This window comes from Rhipicephalus microplus, chromosome X (genome assembly GCF_043290135.1).
Source record: "Rhipicephalus microplus isolate Deutch F79 chromosome X, USDA_Rmic, whole genome shotgun sequence".
NCBI lineage: Eukaryota > Metazoa > Arthropoda > Arachnida > Ixodida > Ixodidae > Rhipicephalus > Rhipicephalus microplus.
The window spans coordinates 271,320,465-271,345,087 of NC_134710.1; the positions used below are offsets into that span (position 1 = coordinate 271,320,465).

General features: G+C 45.3%; 1 protein-coding gene and 1 pseudogene across 1 annotated transcript; one reads left to right on the forward strand and one right to left on the reverse strand.

Annotated features, from left to right (window-relative positions):
* Window positions 1-285: 285 nt before the first annotated feature.
* Window positions 286-6,535, reverse strand: LOC119162215 (neprilysin-2). Its single transcript, XM_037414679.1, has 3 exons — window positions 6,232-6,535; window positions 4,018-4,223; window positions 286-2,409 (listed from the first exon to the last, which is right to left on the reverse strand). Exons 1-3 carry the CDS (start codon window positions 6,533-6,535, stop codon window positions 286-288), a joined length of 2,634 nt encoding a protein of 877 aa, XP_037270576.1.
* A 12,074-nt stretch (window positions 6,536-18,609) lies between these two features.
* LOC142775258 (uncharacterized) lies at window positions 18,610-23,780 on the forward strand (annotated as a pseudogene).
* The last annotated feature ends 843 nt before the right edge of the window (window positions 23,781-24,623 follow it).

Here is a 24,623-nt window from a genome sequence, read left to right on the forward strand (position 1 = left end):
ACGTACGCACTATAATACATGTGCGATGTAGCAGTTCGTCCTGCATCGTCTGAGAGGGATGAAAAATGTTCACGATCGTAATCGATCTGCCTTGCGAGAGTGCGCGAAGATAGTTTTTTTTTAACTTCAGGAACACGGCAACGCAAACAAGTTTGCACGCTGACAGTGTACTTCAAAGAAACGAGTCGATGGAACGTGAATTCACTGCGAATGTTCGTTCAACTCATTTACAAAGCGAGCAATGCGGATGAGTGTTGCACAATACGAAACAAAAGGGAAGACAGTTTACAAATTGGTGGAAATAGTCGCTGAAGTGCAGTCCAAATAGGAACACTTTTTGTGAGGGCTCATTTTCGCATCATCCTGGCAGCCGAAAGCACGTGCGAAGGGCGCGAAGTTCGACACCGCCTTATTGCAGTGCAAGCGATAAGATTGCATGGTCTCAGGGAGGTTGCACATCGCGAAGCAGGCAGAGAGGAAAAATAGCTGTTCGTCGCTGATCGAGCTCGACACTCTCCGTTCGCTATCGTTTTTGATGGCGATCGAGTCCTTATATGCTTGGTAAGCGAATTCCAAAGCCGGTATCTCGGGAAACGGCGTGCTGTGGAAAGGGTTGAGGCACGCCGCTCTGCGCCTAGATCCCGTCGTCCAAGTGGCGGCCGGCTGGAACAGCGTGGCTTGTCCGAGCAAATCTACCGGTACCGTGAAGGGATCGAAAGACCTCGCCAGTTCACGGGCGAAGGAGAACCCGACAGTGCCGTACGCCATAGCTTTGGTGCCATCGGCGTAGTACCACGGCCTGGAGAACGCAGCCAGGGCTATCGACACGCTGTTGAGAACGTGCGTGTACCTGAAATACGGAAGCGCGTAGTTGCGCGGACTCTCAATGGTGTCGTTGTGTGTGGCACTGTCTCGCAGTCGGCGCCATGTTTTCATGGCCCAAATCCACTGCTGAGCGAAGAGGTTGTTTTCGTCTGCGAAAAAGAGTTGTTCAAACCTGTGTATCGACTCGTCGGATAAGAACTCGCTCCCTGGCCAAAGCTCCACCGTGACGTTTCGGACGCGATCGACGAGTGCTTGCTTGGAAGCTTCATCAGCCCAGGTGACGCTGAAAATTTTATCCGCAGCCGATTGCGCCACGCTCGCTAGGAGCGCGTCTATGCCGTTTCTTGTACGGGTAGTGAAGTGATCCTTGGCGTACGTTGACGTGAACAGCCGCTGATAGGCTATTTCCACCTGGGTAGCGCAAAAGATGTGCCGGTACTCAGCTGCTGCCCTCTTGTCTCCGTGCTGCGGCAAGAGCAGCTCTCGATCGGCAAGTGGGCCGAAATTCTGCACGAAAATCCAAGATATGTGCTCCAGCAGCTCGACTCTTGTGTAATTGACGAACATTTCATTCACAGCGTAAAGCAACTCTCTGTCCCATACGGTCACCCTGTCATTACGCCGAAACTCGCCGAAACGATTCACATGACTGTTGAGCTGGTCAATCCATCGTGACTCCGGTATGTTGGGCGTCAAGTAGCGTATGCTTCCGAGCTCGAACTGCACTGGCTGAACGGCAACCTTCTTGCCGACAAGGATAAACCTATTAAAGACACTCCTCTCTATCATGGCGATCCGGTTGATGTATTCCTCGGACCGCTCCGGATAACCAGGAGCAAGGAACGCATTACTAAATCTGTTCCAGTAGGTCATGTAAGACTTCAGAGCAGACAGGTCTCGTTGCTTGTTCTCACGCACGATGAAGAAGCTTGTGGGATCGAACAGGATGTGTCGACCACCGTCACTCGGCGCACAGCCGTATGGGCATCGGCGAAGTGCCGCGGAGAACCAAATGTCGAGACGCCAGTTGAGCGACAAGTCTAGGAGCACACCCAAGGGGTCGACTTTTTCCAGAGGAGCGTCCGGCCAAGAAATCCTCAGCTGGCGCATGAACGACTTCAGGTCACTGATGCCCCTCCTCGAGTCCTCGGGACTGGTGAGCATGCAAGATGAGAACGCGGCGTCCACCTTCCTAACAAAGTGCTCCCGAGGGGACCCATCAAGAAATATCTTGCGGAAGCTCTCGTACCAAGCTGCCATAGCACTGCTCATGGAAGCCGTGCCGTAGCTGTAAGGTTGTGCGAAAGGTGCCCAGTTCGAGCAGGCGTACGCCTCGAAGTCATCGCATGGGTTTATAGTGGCGTTTACCGCGCCCGCCAAGATTTCGGCGTAGTAGCGACAGCCCACAGTGCGGCACAGCACCTCGTTATCTTGCATAGGCTCACGTGAGCGTGATTTCATAGGCATAAGAAAGAAGAGTAGCATCAGTAGTACGACTAGCATGATCGATGTGGCGATGGTGGCTATGATGGTGCCGCTGTCCTTGTCTTTCATGTGCCGCTGTCTCCTGGGATGCAGCGTAAGCTGCGAGATGTTTGTAAAAGATAGTAAAAATTGATCGCCCCCTCCTTTTAGCAAGAGCGGAATCTGGTTTTCACCCCCCCCCCCCACACACGCATGCACGCACGCACGCACGCACACACACACACACACACACACACACACACACACACACACACACACACACACACACACACACACACACACACACACACACATATATATATATATATATATATATATATATATATATATATATATATATATATATATATATATTCAAGGTAGGTTTACCAATTCACGTGTTTTTTATGTAGAGAATTGTATGCCCTCCCGATCATTTCTTTTTTCTTTTTATGCATATATTTTTATTTATCTGCATGTCTATTAAAAGCAAGACGCCCATTTCATCAAGCTCGCCTTGTTATAGTGATATCTTACAACAGCCTTGGCTCAATATGTTATTTAGTCGTTCTACAAGAGTATTCTTCTTTGTATATATTTTATATATGCTGCTGCATGCAAGGGCATACAATCTATGCGATGTTCATCACTCCCTCTTTAGAAGTATTTAACTAACTAGGCAAGAAAACCATAGAAATAAATAATAATGGTGAATATATATGTTATCAACTTTGATTTCGTAGATATGACATTATGCTTTTAGGCAATAATTGCGACAACTTGTTAGAAGGGATTGCTAGGTCCCCTTGGCACCTCAAAAGGGAAAGTAATAATGTATAGTTGAACGTAAATATGCCGAACACCAATGTAATGTTCAGTGGCCCAGGAGAAAACTAAAGTTAAGAATTGGTAACGAAACCTATAAAATCTTTACAAGAGTATTTGTAAGACCGTTACTCAAAAGGTGACTGCCTCGAGTAAAGCAAATACACTTTGAGATAATGACGGGCTTTCGCGAATGGGGTAGGCTTTCAGATATCATGACAGTCTGCCGCTGTCTCTAAAGCTAAATGTATGCGGTTAATGCATTCCGCCCGTCCTAATATGCTGAGATGGAACTTGGAGGATAAGAAATGAGTCCGAAAAAAACTTGACCATGCAGCGTCCAGTGGTACGAAAAATTATAGGCGTCACATTGAGAGACTGGAACAAAGCAAAATGGGTCAGGTAACAAGCAGGGGTAACCATTATTCTGAGTGGCATCAAGAGAATGAAATGAGCTTGAACCAACCAAATAATGCCCGAGGAACAGTTACGGGTGGTCAGTTAGATCAACGAAGTGGTTACCAGGGCATGGGAAACGCAGCTGAGAACGGAAGCTAGTAGGATGGAGTGACTAAATTAAGAAGTTCTATTTGCAAGATGTTTCAGCGCGCGAACAAAAGAAAAAGGACAGGGTAGACAGAAAGAGCGCTCTTTCTGTCTACCCTATCCTTTTTCCTTTGTTCGCGTGCTGAAACATCTTGCAAATATGACGACGCACCAACTAGCCCAAGCTTCCTCTCTTGTAAGAAGTTCGCTGGGTTAAAATGGAATCAGCTCGCACAAGATGTAAAGCGGAGGTCATTGCGAAAAGCCTCAGTCCTGAAGTGGATATAAAATAGGCTGACCATGATGATGATGAATGATGATGGCTGTTTTCCTTAGAACAAATTCCTAGCTATGTACCGGCAGGCTGGCCGCCCTAGCTGTTTGCATGAAGGGCACTCGACTGATGCGGCGCTCGAAGTCCACCAGATTGCCTATCACGGTGCGACGGCGTTTGGTGCACGCTGCCTGACATCGCTCTCGCTCATGGCCGGCTTCTGGACTGGAGCTGCAGGTGCTCGGCTCTGTTGGCAGTGCAGCTTCCTTATCAGCCGGTGACGCTGCACCTGCTAAATGAATAGTGCATTGTTTGGAACCACGTGTACATTGGCTCTGTATATTTAGGCAAGGCCATAATGCGGCGCTTGCAGTATGGTTGAAGAAAACTTTAGTTTTCAGTTCGCAAGAGAAAACTACGAAAAATCCCAATGCAAAGGTGCTGTGCAATGTCAGAGACCATATGCAGACCAAAAGCTTAATTCGATGCTATTTGTTTGATACATTACTCTTCTTTGGATTAAACACTTGTACATTCCAGGCTGCAGCTTCAGCAGCTGCTGAACATCACCAGTTGCTGTGCGCAAACGCCATTTCCTTACACATTGAAATGTTTACATAAATTGTAAAATTATGTCGTCATAATTACGACAAGAGATTATCGTTAGCGGGAAGCTGGCAATGAAGATAGCATGTAATGACGCTGCAGGTTAAACAGGGCTAAGCAATGATTATTTGTAATTGCACAACACATCGAGACGATGGGTGTATATGTAAAATTCATCTAGATATAATGAACCTGATACAATACTTGCCATCTGTGTTTTAAGGTGCTTCGATGCGTACGTTAATTCTTCCTTATATACCCATTGCTAAAGCTGTCGCAAGTTTGTACCTGTTCACTTGCAAACTTCTCTTCCACATCAGCAATTTCTTCATGTGCTAAAGAGAGGAACGGCGAGTGAGAGAGGATGACAATTTGTGTTTTCCGTAGGGTTCGTCTCCCAGTCGCCATTGTGTTCAGCGAAGGAACTACGAACAGCCACCAAGTAGCCTAAATTTTGCGTTATTTTGAAATTCTCTCCCATCAGCCCGCCTCCTTATTTTCGCACTTCTGCTCATCTCATTTCCCATAACCTCATCTCAGCACCTTCATACGTGCCATGGCGTTTTGATAATCAGTATAAAGTTTTCGTTACTATTTGCCGCATTAATGTTTTTTTCAGACCCCTTTTTATGAAAAACGAGCGCTCAGTGGAACCGCCTTCCCCCCTCCATGGCCTGCATAGAGAACGCTTCATCCTTCAAAGCTGCACTAACTGATTACGTCTTCAGCCTGTCATAGCTGAGTTTGTTGGAACATGTATTTTCTTTAATATGTTGTATTTCTATGTTGCATTTTTTTGCATTTTTTGTTTTTGTATAACCCTACTCCTTCTGTAACGCCTTTATGTACCCTGAGGGTAAAATAAATTGAATGAAATTACATGCGAGAATGTTTTCTGCGTTCCTGCTGCAAATCACATTGCTATTGCTCAATAGTTTATGAGGCCGACAGGGCTTTCGCAAGATCTGCGCAGCCAAACTATGCAATTAGTAATTTTTCTGAGCTGTATTTACAAAGAATATGATGTACTATTATTAGATTCCGGTCACATGTTAGGTTATGCTTCTAAGTAATTGCTTGTAGCTTCGCATTTGGGTAGCCGACATACTGAACAGATTGCACACGTTCAATAAAATAACGAAGCTTATCACCTGCTGATACGTATGCGATGTATATGCCACCAACCGATACCTCGCAAAGGGGGCCCATATAATCGTCATCATGACATTTTTATTTTGCTTTTATTGCGTACAGGTGAAATGGGGTGTTTTAATAAGTTATGGTTACACCGTACAGCTACTTCTTAAATAAGTTGCGCCTTAAACAAGAAAACAGTCTCTACGAACAAAAGATGAATAATTTTGTTCTCTGAGTCTGTATTTGTTTGATTATCTGAATTATCGTGCACGTACTGTGTTTCCGAAGCTCACGTACTATATCTAAACAGTCCAAAATTGCGTTATATATGCCCAATGTACAATAAAAAATGTCTTATGCTTAAGCACACCCACAACGAAATCACTTCTATAGAGAACGCTTCCTTACGTCTCGGCTATTGCAACATGGCGACCTTCGCAATGAACTGACTTGCTTAATGAATTATATTGAAGGCCTTGAGCACTTAGATCATTGTGCAGGCGTTTGGCTGCTTCACTTTCGACTGCCGATAGGCGATGCAGTATATATCTAACCGCTGCCGCCTGTGCCGTGTTCGTGGACGCGTTTGTCAGAACTGGCCGGGGTTCCCTGACTGGTGGCCGGTGTCGTTTGGCCGCTAGGTCCAGGGGAGCCCTCTTCCGACTTCACTTTGGGGGTTCCGCTAGTTCTCGGGGCTGCGGCTTCTTCGCTACTGGCGGGTTCCGGGTCCCCGTGCATAGGTGCAAGTGCAGGCGAGGAGGCTCCGCTGCGCTTGTCAGCACCAGCGACGGACAGGCGGCTGAGAGCGTGGCCGCCTAGCACGAGTACGCAAAATGCACTTGGTTGGCTCGCACTCATTTTGGTGGTTGATAGTCATACTTAACCTTAAAAAAAAGAAGAATGAAATATTGAGGGATGAAAATGTCTAGTTTTTTTTTTTCGTTCTAACTTTAATTTCCTTGATCATTTGTCCTGAACAAGCAGTGTTACCGCTTTTGGAAAAATGGTCTGAAAGCTCAGAGCACAAACTTGTTTTTCTTCATGTTTAGGCCAGGCTAGTGTACAAAAAGTCACAGTTTCGCCACCAGGGCAAAGGTGGCAAAACCTCATAACCGCGAAAATGCTCGCGACAGCGACGAGCGACGTGACGTAGATTGCCTTCGCGCGAACAGTCGCTATCGCAGGCAAACCTCATTCACACGACGTCTTCGGTGAGCGAACTCCACTGTTGCTTGCACGAGGACGTCTACTCGCAGCAAGAAAACCGCGTAGTGAGCGGTATGCAATTTAAAAATAAGATATATTGTTGTGTAATGGAACGGAAAGTGTTTATGATTGCCTTGCAGCACTTTTCTTTATGTGAACCTGCATGAACATTACGTTATTTCTTCGTTGTGCATGCGTGACTCGGGAGGAGAGGCGAGTGAAAGGAGGTGGCAATTTCGCGGCACATGAGGAGAACCGGCAGTACGTCATTTATGTACATCCTGTTCCGGTGCTTTGACCACAGCACTCCCGGGCGATGTGAGATGGTTTCCAAATCTGGAGAACCAAGCGATCGCGCGAAAACTACCACACGACACGTCGCGCGAACGCCCCGATTCGTCGCTCATAGCATCGCTCGTCGCTGTCGCGTGCATTTTCGCGTTTATGAGGTTTGGCTTTCACTCGCCAGAACGACGGCGAAAACAAGAGCACACGCAACACTTCCGCGCTCAACGAAAAAAAAAAAAAGGTCCAGTCAACACTACTGTTGCGTTGTGATTGCCACGGACGTAGAGAACTAGAGGACGTAAGCACTAATTTCCGCCGCTTTCGCGAAACGGAACGGCGAGAGCTCTTGTTGAGGGCCGTTGCGGGCGTGTTGGGTAAGAGAATTACTCGCGTTCTCCACAGCCGTTCGCATGAGAAGTGTCATGACGTAGGTCTCCGGTTATTGTTTTGAGTTGCCTTGACGGATAACCGCGGTAACTTTGAGTGGCAGTAGATAGGTGACGCGCACCATAAACATCGAACACGCCACGACCATCGATAATCTGAAGTGGCCGCAACCACACAGCATTGCGCATGTAGGCTTTGAAGGCTCTACGTTTCTGCTATAACTAGCATATGCTAACATGTACGTCATACAGGTAATCGCAAAATGTTGGCCGTTACCATAACAAAGTTTTCCTTGCCGTTTGTCTCCGCGATTGCCGGAGCTATCTCGGAGGTTTCGATTTTGCCTTTCGTTGTACACAGAGAAAGTGGACACGCATGTATCCATATTTACAGTGTATACAAACGGAAGGCAACCGTCAACAGAACTTTCTAGGATTCGCAATAAAACCGTTCAGCGCACAAGAAGCAAGAGGTGGATGGAGATGCAACTGCAAAGGCCAAAATCGCAGGAGCCATCTGATAAAGTGAGTTCACTGATCGTATAAGATACATTGGTTGCGTATGTACGTCATCGCATGACCATCATGTGTACGCCCAAATTTAACGCATTTAGGCGTTACAGAACGCATGTTGGAGTACTTGCATTGAACTCTATGTCATGCGACGTTCGCTTTGGCCTAAATTGTGAGTTGCAACACCCCGAAATAAACTGAAACATTTTTGGCGCTGTACCCGCAGTTCGCTTTGATCAGATTCCTAGTTTTCTGAGGCGACGTTACATTGATGATAGGAGCTTGCCAGGTCTTTGATTATCAGGGAACCACGCCTAAACACTAACGATGGGCCTAGGCACGTTCTCTTGTGGACGGCTCTCTTTGCACTACCCAGTTATGGCCAGCGCGGCGATGGGGGCGCTGGTGGCGGCGTTTTTCACAACGCCGTCTAGGCAGAGTCTGACGTCTATTCCGTGGTCCAGACTGCTGCATAAACTCCAGCTTTATTCTGTGGACCAAACCACAAAATAAACTACAGCTTTATTTTGTAGACCAACCACACCAACACAGATTTTTGCTAGCCTACTTGTGCTGCGAAGCGTGTGACTACGCCACATGGAGGAAAGGCTGTAGAATCACCTCTCTCGACGACATTTTGTCGCACCAATGGCAAAATTTGTTTGTGTAAAAGGGATCATACTATCCGGACAAAGTGCTCCTTCATTCATTCATGCGAGATTGAAAAAAAGACATTTGAAGTGCGAAGCCCATTTGGGTGGTAATGAACGCAGTCGTTATGAACTGAAGCAGTCAAAGGAAGACGCGTTTAGTGTTGCAGAAACTCACCGAAATGATATGGATCGGCTGCTTATTGCAAATTTCATATTGCTTTAAATTTATCTTTCATGTATACACGCATCTCACTTGATTCGCCCAGTAGACATCCGAATTTTGAGCAATCTCCCTGAACGGGCGGGCCTTAAAACGAATAAAAAACACTGCTAACGCCACCTCAAAAAAAAAAAAAAAGAGGTGGGGGTGGGGAGTGGAGGGGGAGACAGCGTTAGACACTTCTACTGACTTTCATCCGTGGAGTGCTGAACTTTTAAGTCAATTTTTGCTGTAGTATATTTGTGTGGTGCAAAAAGCGCAATGAAATTGGCAAGGCTCTATGGTTTACACGAAACATTTGTACCTTAATTACGCACTCGTCACTATTAAGGGCAATGTCTCAAAACTTTACTGAAACGTCTGAAAACGTGCTATATTCTGTGAAAGCTACACTTGTATCTTGTTAATCTTAGTGCGCTTTTCGCATTACTTTTATGTACTGCGGTGAAAGTGACGTTCTGAACATGATGAAGTAATGCGTGAAAAATTTAGAAACGCCGTTCTTTGTTCTTGGTATTTTATTTTAGCGGAGAAATTGGCGCTGTTTCTCGGAAGATGGTGCTGTTTTTCGGGCTGTGCTTATACAATTGGGAGGAATAATCAAAATTTGTTTCTCCTGTGAAAGTTCTACTTCACTTTTTTGCATGACAGGAATGTATTGTAGCGAAAGTAACTTAAATATTCAGCACGTGATAGATCAGGGCGAGAAAATTTTAAAATAGCGTCATTTGTTATTATTATACGCCGGACTACTCTTGCTCCTGCAGTTTGCAACTAAAAGTTTCCCCACTGCTAATAAAATAATGGAGGCACGTGTGAGACCAGCAAGCACGCCAAAGGTGCCATTCACCTTAGCATTTCGAGCCTTTCACGCATATATGCGTGTTCAATCGCGCATCGCTGTACTCCGACGCTTTATGTTCGCGGACATGACCTCCTCGGTCAGGACCAAGAACGACAAGTGAACTTTCCTATTCGCACACAGCCATCGACAAGGAAGGAAGGAAGGAAGGAAGGAAGGAAGGAAGGAAGGAAGGAAGGAAGGAAGGAAGGAAGGAAGGAAGAGAGGGAGGGAGGAAGGAAGGAAGAAAGGAAGAAATGAAGGGAGGAAGGAAGGAAGGAAGGAAGGAAGGAAGGAAGGAAGGAAGGAAGGAAGGAAGGAAGGAAGGAAGGAACGAAGGAAGGAAGGAAGGAAGGAAGGAACGAACGAAGGAAGGAAGGAAGGAAGGAAGGAAGGAAGGAAGGAAGGAAGGAAGGAAGGAAGGAAGGAAGGAAGGAACAACTGTGACCGTTGTTAGTTCGAGCTCGTCCTGTGTAAACTTGTGCGTCTTTGTGTGCCCTCAGTATTTGAGCAGCACGCTTCAAATGTATGGCTATGAAAATCGTTAGTTCGTACTTGTCCTAAGTGTGTTCTTTTCGTGCGTCCTTTGTGCTTGAGCAGAGCTCTGGAAGTTTCAAGCTGCTTGCCGCTCTTTGCGGGACATTCAAACATGTTGCTGTCACATTGATTGCTTAGCTCCTGCGGCGAAAGTGTGGCTTTTGTTTGCGCTTGTTGGCGTCACCTTTTTGCGAGGTTCACATTGTGCTGTGTCCAGGTATATGTTAACAACTTCAGCTACCACAACAGTTCAGTCATGACCATGGGCGTTAGTCGCTGGATGGCGATTCACCACTATAGGCGTCAACGTGGGCGCGTCCACGTGAAACAGTGCTATAGCTGCCAAACACCAATACACATTGTACAAGCACTCATATGTAAGCGATCCGCCGCGTTGGGTCAGTGGCTAACGTGCTCGGGTGATGTCCCGAAGGTCGTGGGTTCGATCCCGGCGGTCGCATTCGGATGGAGGCAAAATGGTAGAGGCCCTTGTACTGTGCGATGTCAGTGCATTTAAAGAACACCGAAAATTCGGGAGCCCTCCACTACGGCGCCTCTCATATTCAAACCGTGGTTTTTGGGACGTAAAAACCCGGATAATAAATAATGAAAATAATCATAATCACAAGTCAGCACCCGATAACCGCTAAACTACATTCGTTTAGGACACGTTTTATTTTCGTGTCATACCGAAATCTATGGCGGAAAGATCAGCCATGCTTTCACTCCCTTTTCTCGTTTATTTTTCCACACTCACAATTATGTCACATCCACTTGCCAGATAGATGAAGTAAAACACGTCTGGCAATAAAAACTCTAGTGATCCCTGTTGCCGTGTATCAGGCAGGCCGGCGTGTGCATAACTCACCGGACCCTCGGCTCTCACTCCGGTTTCGTGACGGGCTGTGGATGCTCCGTCCCGAGCCTCTACCTGGTAGTGTCCTGCGAAAAATCCTTGAAGAGTAGCTCGGGGAGCTCCTTAGTGGGATTCTCGACGGATAGATGCGACGCAGGCGCGGCGAATTTTGGCCCGAGGTGCTTCCGCTTCGGAGCAGCTTTTGATTTGTGTAGGAAAACATTGTTCGGTCACTTGGTCGGTTGTACCGGCTGCATGCACCTGCATTCAAAGGATGATGGTATGATTACCCAGCGGTAACGCGGATGCAAGAATAATACCCAGACAGTTGTTGTTTTCACTGTGTGGTACGTACCCACTAGAGGGCATCAGCCAAGATTCGCATAGGAAATATGAAATTACATGATACATGCTATGATAATGTTATTTTTTATTGCCCAGATTTAGACTATCATATCTGCGAATAGTGATGGTGGCAATGATTGGACACAACCCACGTTCAAACACCCAATAATGAGTGAGAAAGGAAGGAAAAACCACGAGAGGTCGCATTCACAACGACCTCCACTCCTTTCGCCCGACCTTCCTGTCATCATCAGCAGCCTGCTCTATTTCATTGCAGGACGAATGCCTCTCTCGGGGTTCTCGAGTTGAGCTTTTCTGGCACAAGCTGATTCCTATTTATTCCTGCAAACCTCGCAATTTCGGTACCCCACCTGATTCGCTGTCGCCCTCGGTTGCATTTTCAATATCTAGGTGTCTATTCCGTCATTCTCCCTGACCATAGGTTATCGACACTATGCGTTACGTGACCCGTCCATGTCCATGTTTCAATGTTAACATAGACAAGAATATTGGCCATCCCAGTTTTCTCTCCGATCCACTCTTCTCTTTTCCTATAAATGCTACGCCTATAATTTTTTTTTCGTTCTATCGCACTCTAGCTGCGTGATCCGTAGTTTCTTGTCGAGTTAGCTTGTTAAGCTCCAAGTTTCTACCCTGTATGTTAGGAGAGGCATAATGCAATGGTCGTAAAATTTTCACTTAAGAGACCCCAATAAATCTTGTGTCATGATTTGAAAAGGTTTTCAGTGTGCGCTCCTGCGCAGTATGCGCTCCTTTTCCTTTGATTTATTTTCGTGAGTAGGCTCCCGTGTTAGTGATTGACTTACATGGACACTTTTGCACACATTGTAGACACTGACTGGTAATTGTAAACTCTTGTTCTTTCACCAGGCTCTCGATTGTTATCTTTGTTTTCCTGCATATTCATCTTGAGCCCTACTTTAATGCTTGGTTTGATCTGCAATAACTTTTTGCCATTGGTCGCACTTGTTGCTGAAAACGACGATGCCACCAGCAAACTGTAAGTTGTTAAAATCTCCGTTAATTTTTGTTCCTTTTTATTCCCAGTCTGGTCGTATGAACACATTATCAAAACACCCAGTGCACAACATGGGAGACATTGGATTTTTTTTCTGTTCCCCTTCTTGATCACAATATTTTCCCTGTCTATGTGGAGAACCTCCGTGCAGTCATTGTGGACGTTAGTTATAGCATTTACTTGTCTCAAGTACTCGTTCAGGACGCAGTGTTTCTAACACTGCTTGTATTTCTGCTGGATTGCATTCATTTCGGTAATTTTTGATAGCTACATAAAGCGGTTGGTTGTACTCAGTAGATTAATTATTTGATCAGCTGCTTGACTATGATCCATTGTAAAGCATCCTTGCCCGCTTGCTCTGAAGGTTGATTAAAGTGTTTCTCTCATCCTATTCAAAATCATCCTATAGAATATTTTATAAAATACTGAGACTAAGGTGATGAGTTTACCATTGTCCAAGTTTTTTTACATCTCCTTTCTTAGGCATGAATATTGCACTGGCGTTTTCCCAGCTCATTGGTACATGCGGGGGTTTATTGGCCAGCTGCCTTTTATTTCTAAGATCAAGTGCTACGTCACATCCTCTGGTAAAAATAGTGTTCCATGCTCGTTGTTTTGGCTGCGATTGACACTGGCTAGCACTAACAGCGATTAAAATGAACAGACACATACAACAAAGGGGACGAGGGAGTGGCATTTGAGATAGCTATATAGGTAGATAATCATATGCGTGATTCAGATGTAATGGGTTGGGGCCCCACCGACGAAATGGGTGCTTTTTCCTCCACAGTAGCTCCATAAAATTTTTGTCGTAGTTTGTGTTCTACCTTTATTAACGACCAATAAGAGTCACACTTTTCTAGGCTCAATTGCCTGTTGGTTTCAATTGGTTGCGTCCGTCAAAAGAATGAGTGCCTCGAACAATTTCGTGAATATGAGGTCCACCCTATCTTTGATCATATCGACTGTTATCACGTCTTCTACGGCCGCCATTCTGCGTAATACGTTTCGCATGGTCTTTGTACCCTCATTAATAGTTACATATGAAATTTCAGTGTCCTGATGGGCTTATATTTCTCTTAGTGTATAGGTTGGATTATTTATCTGTGAGCTGTACTGTTCAGAATAAAAGCCTTTTGCCACCTTCGCTACATCCCTGCAATTGCTCTGTCTCTCTATCTCTCTCTATCTCAAACACACACACACACACACACACACACACACACACACACACACACACACACACACACACACACACACACACACACACACACACACACACACACACACACGCACGCACGCACGAACACACACGCACGAACACACACGCACGCACACAATCAAGAGCTATAGTCCCCAAAACGGATCACATCACTCGCTTATCAAATCAATGATCACGGTATACAGGGGGAGGAGGGTGGAGGTAGTCGCACGTTTCGTATAGCAGCTACGACACAACTTATCCCATTAGAAGGCATTAACTGAACTTTAGGCTATCGCAAGTCAGAATAAAGACAGCTCTATAGTCCTAAAGTGCCAGATTCTATTGACGTAATCATTTTGTGCTTTAATAGCTGAACTAAAGCGGTAGGTTTGAGCTATTTGGTATATGCACATTGTATGTGATCACCGTTAAACACACATAAAGAGAATCGAGATACAAGTAGTGCTTACTGAAACTATTTTACTTGTACGGTGAATTTAGACAGACGCTCAGTAAAGTCAAAGATAAACAGAGCGGAAGAAAAAAAAGTAATTGATTTCTCCGTCATACGAATTGCTGTAACACAAAAACGAAGCGTGTCTTCACTAGAGCCCAGTGTTTTCTTTATTGTACATTGATGTATGAGAGGTTGCAATGTGCATTGGTGATAGGACCATTTGAAGTTGATGCATTTCCCTTGACGCCTTTCTCCGTCCCGACGACTAACGCCCAAAATCATGATGTAATTATTGTATTAGCGGAAGTAGTTAACATGCACCGGGACACAGCATATGCTTCATACCGCGCATATATGACATCAACAAGCCCATAACACCTGTTTGAATAGTTGCCATATGAGAACAGAAACACCAAGTTGCACGCTTCCCAGTAGTATAGGACCACCTACGTCTGTGCCCGTGCATATACCATACAGCGCCTTCGGGAACGCAGGAGGCAGAGTTCGTATGCCGTGAACGCGGGAAGGTGTTCTGCATCCAGCTGGCATGCCTCTTTCCGCACCCATGCAAAGCTAAAACAACCGAAGCGCTCACTGCCGACGCTCATTGGTTTCATGACGCAGTACTGCACTTTGCCGGTCTTTGACGTCGCCACCGCCCTCCGCCAAGCAAGACCGCTGTGAAGGAGAGGTGCGAGAGATATGTAAGACGCATTTGTGAGCGTCGGTAGCAGAGTTAGAGCGCCCGGCAGCTGTCTTCATGGAAAAAGAGGCTCAGAGCTCGAGGGTTGGACTACCAAGTCACCCCAAGTCAACTAAACCGTCTCTTCCGTTTGAGATGTTTTTTTGTGTCATCTGTATTTCACTGATGGTATTTGCGCAACGCAAATATGTCAGTGACGTTTTGGGGGACCACACATTAAACGATTTCGTGTGCAAAAGCGAGACGGAGAAAATACGACAAGAATCGTGTACAGTCGAAGAAATCAGCATCGCATTTTAACAGCGAAGATGACGGACAATTCGCCCATACGCTGCCACCCTCCCTAACAAACGGCGCTTCAGCAACCTCCTTGGTTCACGTGTTACAGAATTTAGGGGTGCTGGGATGCTATAATGACGGAAAACGTTTACGGGGTATGCTAGTAGACGTCATTTAGAAGCGGCCTTTATAACGCCTTATAGTCTTCACGCAAGCGTACTACATTCAAACAGCGCAGCCTGTCCATTGCGTATTCTTCCCAGCCGCGGTGGTCTACTGGCTAAGGTACTCGGCTGCTGACCCGCAGGTCGCGGGATTGAATCCCCGCTGCGGCGGCTGCATTTATAATGGAGGCGGAAATGGGGTAGGCCCGTGTGCTCAGATTTGGGTGCACGTGAAAGAACCCCCGGTGGTCAAAATTTTCGGAGCCATCAACTACAGTGCCTCTCATAATCATATGGTGGTTTTTAGACGTTAAACCCCACACATCAATCAATCAATCAATCAATCAATCAATCAATCAATCAATCAATCAATCAATCAATCAATCAATCAATCAATCAATCAATCAATCAATCAATCAACCATTGCTTATTGTTGCAGCGCTGAGAAATTCAAACGCAAAAACCCAGTACCACACAATAGCTGTACACTAAAGCTTATGCCATATTTTGTTTCCTTTAATAACGCTGAGACAGCAGGTTTGCAAATTTCAAAGATCATCTAAGCGTTATTTACATCGCTTTCCTGAGAGTAAAAAGATGCGCGAATGAAAAGACGCGTTGACAAGTACGGGACAAGCGCACGCAGTACTAGAATGTGAAATATTTTCATAGTTCTATTGTTTTGTCTCGTAATACAGCCTATTTAGCTGTTTCCGGCCACCAACTTAACACGCCAAACGCATTCTGAAGAAAAAAAGAAAGAACGAATGTACTTAGAGCTTTTCAGTGTGTCACATTCAAGTGGCGGTCTTCTGAAGCGGTGCTATACTCATCTTCAACGTAATGTAAAAGAACTTATTTCCCGCCCATGCATTTAGTTCTGTGGCGTGAACCGCGCGGGAGAGGCACAAAAACGAGGAACTGACACGGACTTTGTGCCTCGCCCGCGATGTTCACGTAGTTATGGAAGAAATATATACCAATACGTTGGCTGTGTTAGTGATATTGGGTAGTTATCCGATGAACCAGTGATTGCGAGTGTCCAAGTGTATGAATAAAAAAGTGTCAGTATATGACAATTCGTCGCGGAAGAAAAAAAAAGCATCAATGATTTTTAGATTTAGTTGTATTCCCCCAAGAGTCAATCAGCGCTGCGGCAAGCGGGCTGACACCTTTCATTTCTTCAATTACATTTGCCACACCGGCCGGATTAAAGGTGATATCAGCTTAAAGTTATGAGCACAGGTTGGAAAATCAGGGTAGTTATCAACAGGTTCTTCTGTAAAAACGGGAGAAAAAGTGTGGTGAAGTGATTGCGCAGTTTTATTATCAGGAAGGGGCTGGTTTTGGTTATCGGGCATGGACAGTGGTTGCGGGTGATTACAGGATTTATAGTTATTTGCAGGATTGTTTCGGGTTATTGTGAAGCATGTATGCGAGTGTGGACGAGAAAAAGTTACGTTTGGTTCTGCTATACAAGCTTCAGCTCTCCAAAATATTGATAGGCGATGGGGAACAAATGTCTGGGCTTGTCGTTCAAGCTTGGGGATGCGCTCTTTCCAGTTAAGCGCACTGAATCTATACGCATCTAACGGTACACCGAGGTATGTTGGTGAAGTTCTTGTCCAAAATAATTCCTGCGTATTGACTAGGTGTGCTACTTCACGAGCCAAACCATAATCCCATAGTCTTCGAGGCGTTCAAACGAGCTCCTGATACTATACCAAATTTGTCTATTACAAATAACACATTTTAAATGCTTAGTTTATCTGTGCAGAAGACGGCTACGTCGTCTGCAGCTAATACTTTCATTTCAGTTCCTAATATGTTGAATCCGCGAATACTACTTGATCAATATACTTAAGCATACTCTAGATAAAGGGCATGCAGAAGTGGGGACATAGGCAGCCCTGCTTCACAGACGAACAAATCGAAACTGGTTTCGACAGCTGACCATTAACAACAAGACGAGTCGAAGATTGATTATAGCATATATAGTTCGACGCCTTTAAGCACAGCAGTGCCGACAATGGCATGTTCCAGGAGAGCGAAAAGAAAAGAATGACTAACACGATCGAAGGCTTTTGCAAGGTCTACCTGTAACATTGCAAGGTGTTTTTGTTGTCCATAACAGTACTGAAGGACAGTACGAGCAACGCGTATATTGTTTTGTATAGATCGGCCCTTAATCCCACATGTTTGGTGGGACCCAATGAGAATGGGCATCGCAAATTGCAACCTATTTGATAATACTTTGGTGAAAATTTTGTAGTCAGCGTTTGACAACGCTAGTAGCCAGTAACCCTCAACAGAGCGAAGTTTTTTCTTGTCCGAATTTTTCGGCATCAAAACTGTGTGGCTCTTGCAAAAGGATCTCGGGAGTGTCTTCATGTCAAAACTTCTTTTAAAGGTATCCAGCAATGTAGGAGAAAGAGCATTTTTAAAAGTTTTGTAAAATTCAGCAGAAGTGACGTCAGGGCCAGGTGACTTCGATGAAGGTAAGCTGCCAATACCGTGCTCAATTTTCTGTATTGTAATATTGGACAACTAATGGCTGCACAATCGTTATCTTCCAATGGGCTCAAAACGGAAACAAAACTCGTGGTAAGGTTGAAGTCAGGGTTACGGAGAGCACTACATAAACTTAGTACTTTTCGAATGTCGACGTTATGTCTCTTATGTATGTTACAAGAACACCATTAGAGTAAAGATATGGGATAACTTTAGAAATTGCGTGGCGTTATTCATCGAGAAAAACTGGACGCGTTGGCTGTTCTGAACTTAAGGTACGTCTATTCCGAGACCTAATACGTGCTCCTCTGTAACGAGCGGCATAATATCTTTGAAGTTGACATTTATTATCTTCAATTTTATTTAAGTACGATCTCGGTGTCTCACATTCAATTTAGAAAGGTTGCACAAACTTTTAAGCAGTGTCTTTTCCCCTTTCTTCCTATAGAAAGACTTAGTAGCTGCAATCTTTATAGGCATAACACAAACTCCTAGTTTAAATAGCTCCCAAGCAGCAAGTATATTTAAACCTCTTGAAAAAGACTGCGTTAATGTTTTCCGCACACGATTATTGAATTCCTGATCACAGAGGTGCTCGGTGTTTAACTTCCAAAAGGCCCATTGTGGTCGGAATCGGCTTCTGAAATTTGCACGAATTTGTGCAATAACGGTACAGTGATCTAGAACGACACTGGTGGAGCGGTACAGGAGATTTGGCGGGAAAGAAGTGATGAGGACACGTAAATCCGGTCAAGGTGAGCATAAGAGCTTGAACTCTTGTATATGCAGTCACTTGGCCCGACACACCAATGTCAATGAGCCCGGTGTTGTCTACAGTTCCGGATAAAAGCTCGCCACTCCTGTCTGACTGACCATTATGGTTACGATGGTTAGGTCACATACACGATTGAAGTCACCCATTAGCACAGTGACACCTTATATTGCACTTGTTGCCTCATGTGGTCAGTCGGAGAGATCGATGGTGAGACTTCTCTTGAACCCTCACCAGGACTTCAAGATCGTGACCGCCGGCACTTTTCTTTCCGAGTGTTCTGATTGGTCGTTCGGCAACGGCGTGTCTTTTTATTAACAGTCCCTGTGTCACCCTCGTTGCTTGATTCCGAGCTGTACATGGCCCTGCGCTTAGGTATTGCAGTATCCACAGAAGCCTGCACATCTTCTTCTGACGTCGTACCGTGTTGAAGATACTGCTGCGAAGCTACGGCACAAGCAGTTGGAGCATCTCCAATGAGCTCATTCGTAGGAACCTCCATCTGCGTAAGAAGCTTTCTGTAGTCATTTTGGGTTGGCTGCTGGCAAGAATCTCTTGGTTTTTTGCATGCAGGAACTTCATCTCTTTTATCCACGTCTGACTCTGTTGCATCTTGTGCATCCTTGTTGGTGAAGCCCGTAGAGTCAGCCCGCCGTAGTGGTCTAGAGGCTAAGGTACTTGACTGCTGACCCGCAGGTCGCGGAATCGAATCCCGGCTGCGGTGGCTGCATTTCCAATGCAGGCGGAAATGTTATAGGCCCGTGTGCTCAGATTGGGTGCACGTTAAGGAACCCAAGGTGGTCCGAATTTCTGGAGCCCTCCACTACGGCGTCTCTCATAATCATATGGTGGTTTTGAAATGTTCAACCCCACAAATCAATCAATAGAAGTCCGCAGAGTGTGTCGTTGACGGAGTATCTCTTGTTGCATCCAGAACGTCTCTGGAATTCATGATATTCTCTTGCAGATTATCGTCATGGTGTTGTGTGTGCTGTCCTAGCTTGTTAGCATAGATCACGACACAGTCCTCAGCTGTATGACGAAAGCGCCGACAGTCATCACAGCGAGGAGTCCTGCCAATTCGACGGATATGACCAACCTTATTGCAGCGAAGACACAAAGGTAGGCGGCCGGTGATCAGAATGAGGCTTTGTGTTACACACTCAGAAGGTTAGGAATGTCGCCCACTCAGACTCCATGAGCTAGGGACAGCACAACGTCACGATTAAGAGTCTGCATTTGCTCCATGTCCGATATTTTCGAGCATTCTACCGATAGTGACTTAGTTTTCTCGAAAACATGCAGTGCCTCTCGAATGTAGGCGTCTTCCAAATGCTCAGGTAGCCTGAGAACCTTCATTTTCACTTCTGTGGGTTCCGGGTGAATCAGAAGGCACTTACGGCTCTTGACGAAAAATTCACCTCGTGTGATTATAGCTTGGTTTTCGTCAGCGTGGACTTGCAAGTAACCATCCATACATGTGACATTTCAAATAGACCTATAGAGCTTATTGCCTTCAAGTCAACAATGTCCCGAAGAGCATTTCTGAAGATCTGCACCCGGTAAGGGCAACCGCCTAAGTCCACATGTAGAAAAACAGAATCCATGACCAGCTTACCGGTGGAAAGACGAGGCAGCACAACGTCATTGCCGCTGGCTGAAGCATAAGCAGCACCTCGGCCCAAGGCCGATGAATCCTTTGCGGCGGAAAACTGGGAAAAAGCAACCATTCGAAACATCGTCTTCGTCTTTCTCCTCTGTGCTACTTCGGTACTTGTGACTTGTTGGCAAACTTGCCTTAGGCAGGCTTTATGTCGAAAAAGCAATCGCGTTAATACCACTAAGCGTTTTAAAACCACGAAAGAACAACCAGTCGTCGCACAATGCGAATAGTGTAACGAGTGGGCCGTCCAATGCTCCAACCCATCACAAAAGCTTGTTCTTGTTCCCCTATTAACTGTGGCGCATACCCACTTCAGCCATAATCCCTCATCGTCGTCAGCCACTGCATGAACAATTGGCACAAAATTCTTTGCAAATGTTTATTGGATACTACGCTTCTCAGAAGAATGACGAAAAAATAGCATAGCGAATGCCGGCCTACTACCCAAATAAATTTATTAATAATGACCTAGTGAGTATCAAGCAAGTGTGCTTGCCGTAGTTACCCAATCAGTGTTTCGAAAAGGCTCTGGAAGGCCGCTCTTCTAGCTTTCGCTGTGACTGTGCTGCGCCGCCCGCGCAGATCTGGCGTTTTTTTTTATCTTCTTGTCATATATCAACCTTTTAGACGCACATATATTATCACGGTGTCGTGACGTCGCTGAAGGCAGGAGAATCTATAATCAGATCAAACTGTTTATTTGGGCGAACCTGTGCCCGGTAAACAGAAAGTCGGGTTACAGTAGCACACTTGCCCTGATAGCGGCGAATGCAGCGTCGGCCGTTGATCAACTGACAAGCAGCGAAGCGTGTCGGCATTTATAAACTTGCCATAGAGCATTCTAGCGTTATCGCTAGCAGCGACGTTGGTTCAACAATAATCTGAAAGATTCACGAAGTGGGCGTAATCTTAACAAAACGATCTACTACAGCCTCGAAGCTTCTCTAACGCCATAGGCATGGTTTGCGCTGAACATAGTGTAACATGGCGGTAACAAATCTTGAACAAAGGAACGTGGCGTTGCCACCCCCCCCCCCTCTGAAAAAGGCATCGTCCTATTGCTTCAACAGAAGATGAAAGTCCAAAAATGATGTAGGAAAGTACAAGCATTAAATTGCGATACAACAACAACAACAACAACAACAACAACAACAACAACAACAACAACAACAACAACAACAACAAAATACACTGAGTTCGTTAACGCGGATGAAACGGCTTGAAGCACGCGACATGGACGGCTTCAGATCGCGATCGGTGTCGTGAGAGATCGTGATGCCGTCGGGAACAACCTCGTAATCGAGTGGATCAAGCCGCCGAATTATACCTGTATATACATTCCCAAAACTGGGAATGACATTCGGTGCTTGACGCGTCTTCTGGAAGCTGTCGAGAGATTTGAAGAGACACCTACCTTAAAGTCCGAGGACAAGACCAGTGGCATACTAAAGCTCGTGGTGTCGCTTCTTGAGGACGCAATGAATCAAGAAATGCAAGACGAGGAGCGACGCGATGCTTGTACATTCTTAAAGGAACAAGTCATGCTCCTTTTAAGCAAGTCACCCCGCTACTCCTCCGACTTGCTAGTATTTTCGAGCCTCCTATTTACCATCTCTCTTCACGCCTATAGATACTTGAGGAACTACGGAGGTCTCAAACTGCCGCATGAGTCAACAATCAGACGTGTATGCAATTCTCATGTTGTAAATCCGGCAGCTGAACAACAGGATGTTTCATTGTTGCTGTATGCGAAGAAACTCGTGACTGCAATGAAGGATCATGAAAAAACTGTGGTACTCATAATCAATGAAATCCATATACAACCGTATTTAGATTACAAAGGTGGCACAATCGTCGGCGTTGCCAGTAAAACTTCGAATGCAGCCAAGACAGCACATGTATTTTGATGCAAAGCCTTCTTTCAGCTCAAAAAAGTGTTGTTCATATTTTGCAAGTTGATAAAATCAACGCTGAACAGCTTCACACTGTCCTCCGGAGCATCATAAGTGAGCTCGAAAAAGTTGGTCTTCGCGTCATTGCTGTTATCACGGATAACAATTCTAGAAATCGCAGAACAATGTCTTTTTTTGGAAATTCATCAAGTCAGCAGCTCCTACCCGCACCCATCAGATCCCACACGTCCTCTTTTTTTGTTGTTGATCCTGTTCGCCTGTTAAAATGTGTTCGTAACAATTGGATTAATCAAAAGAACAGTGGCACATGCATGTTTTTTCCTTTTCTTCTGGATCTGCATGGCAGCCCAAAAATTCTCACAGCATCTTTCAAGACCTTCCGGGATCTTCACTCAAAGGAACAAGATCAACTTGTGAAGGCTGCTCCAATGCTCTCAATAAAAGCTCTCAATCTTTCCAGCATGGAGAGGCAGAATGTTAAACTTGCCCTGAAAGTGTTTAATCCATCCACGACAGCTGCTTTAAAAACATATGACCAGCGCTATGACTTGCAGCACGCACATGGAACTGCACAGTTCATAAGGGTTGTAGAAACGTGGTGGAAGATTATTAATGTTAAGTCTCCCAACAAAGGACGACGGCTTCGCGATGTGCTGCAGACTCCCATCACGCAAACATTGTGCCCACAAGTGGAATTCCTTCGAAGCATCATGCAGTGGCTTGACGTGTGGGAACAATTGAAGTTCGATAACGGAATTCTCACACGGGAGACCCACAGTGCTTTTCGACTCACTACAGAGACATTGATCAAGCTTGTCGCATATTGCCTCGAATACCTTGAATTTGACTATGTACTCCTGGGCAAATTCCAGACAGACTGTTTGCAGGAAAGATTTGGCAAGTATCGACAACTTTCCGGGTCTCAATACCATGTCTCCATTAGGCAGATATATGAATCCGAACGCAAGCTTCGTCTACAGAGTGCCCTGAAGTTGCCAGAGATGGATGCGGAAACGCCTCCAATCAAATTTGATGAGGCCATTTTGCAGAAATTCAAAATTGAAGTAAATGCTAAGGACATTGAAATGAAGGCTCCTAATCTTCCTTCTATAAGATACGTCGCAGGCTATTGTGCCCATGCGGCACTTAAGAAGCTGTCACGCACTGCGTGCAGAACAAACTTAGTGGAAGAAGAGGACATCGTGTTGGAAAACGCCGAAGTAATAGAGAGCATGAGTCATGGAGGACTCAAGTTTCCCCAACCTGCAGTGGTGAATGCTGTTATGACCTCCGAAATAGTGTTGGACAAACTGCGAAGTCACAAGTATTCTACTGTCTTTCATGCACTCCCCAAATAAAAGCAAGTCCTTTTTTCGCTGACGTGCAACCTCTTGATGGAGGGCAGCCATTTGGAGGAATGTCATAGCGGTCACAGCCCAGGATTAGTGCCACAACACCTACTTAGTGCTGCAACCAATATTCTGCTGAAAAACTATTGTAAACTTAAAAACGATCAACTTGTCCAAAAGAAAGTGGCCGAAATCGGAAGCTGAACACCTTAAAACCTTGACGGTTTGGTACTTTCACTTGTCTGTGAAACGTCAAGTGCACTTGACCATTTATATAATTTAATAAACATTTTCGTTACACCCAACATAGTTCGTTTGTGTATTGTTGAGTGAAGTAAATATATATAGATTATGAAGAGTCTGGCTTTGGTTGCCGTAAAACAAATAGAAAAGACGCATACGCTTCTAAAAGACTGTTGATTCTACAATATATATATAAGCCACGGCACAAAAACGAGAACGAATGGAGAGCTTGCAACGCGCCATAAGTACGCGAACGAGCGGCGCAAGCAATGCGTCTTTCTGAAAACGCGTCCTCCGCGCCCGTCGTGGTGTGGTGACGTCACCGAGGAGTGGAGAGGCCTTAGCTAGTCTAGAGGGTGTTGGATGGAGACGGGTTGCTTCGGAAGGGGAGCTTCCCGAAAGCGGGTCGAGAGACGGCGAAGCAGCTCCGTCCTAGTGTGGTGACGTAGGCGCTAAGGAGAGGAGAAAGTGGAGAGGCCTTAGCTAGTCTAGAGGGTGTTGGTTCGAGAGAAAAGCGAGTGAGGAAGGAAAAAAGGTGCGGAGAGAGCAAGGTGTCGCGTAGAAAGAATGAGGAAGAAACAGAATAAAAAAGTGAGAGAGGAAAGTGAAAAAAAGAAAAATAGAATAGAATCTAAAATAGAGAAAAAAATTAATTGTAAACAAAAAAGACAAAAATAACAGATAAATTTTTTGCTCACGTTGTTTTCACGTGAGAACAACACTCGGCACTGGTCACAAATTAAATCAGAGGCTTGAAACACGTGTTCCGCCAACCTTTCTTCAGTGACCAAGCCTGAGGCCGAT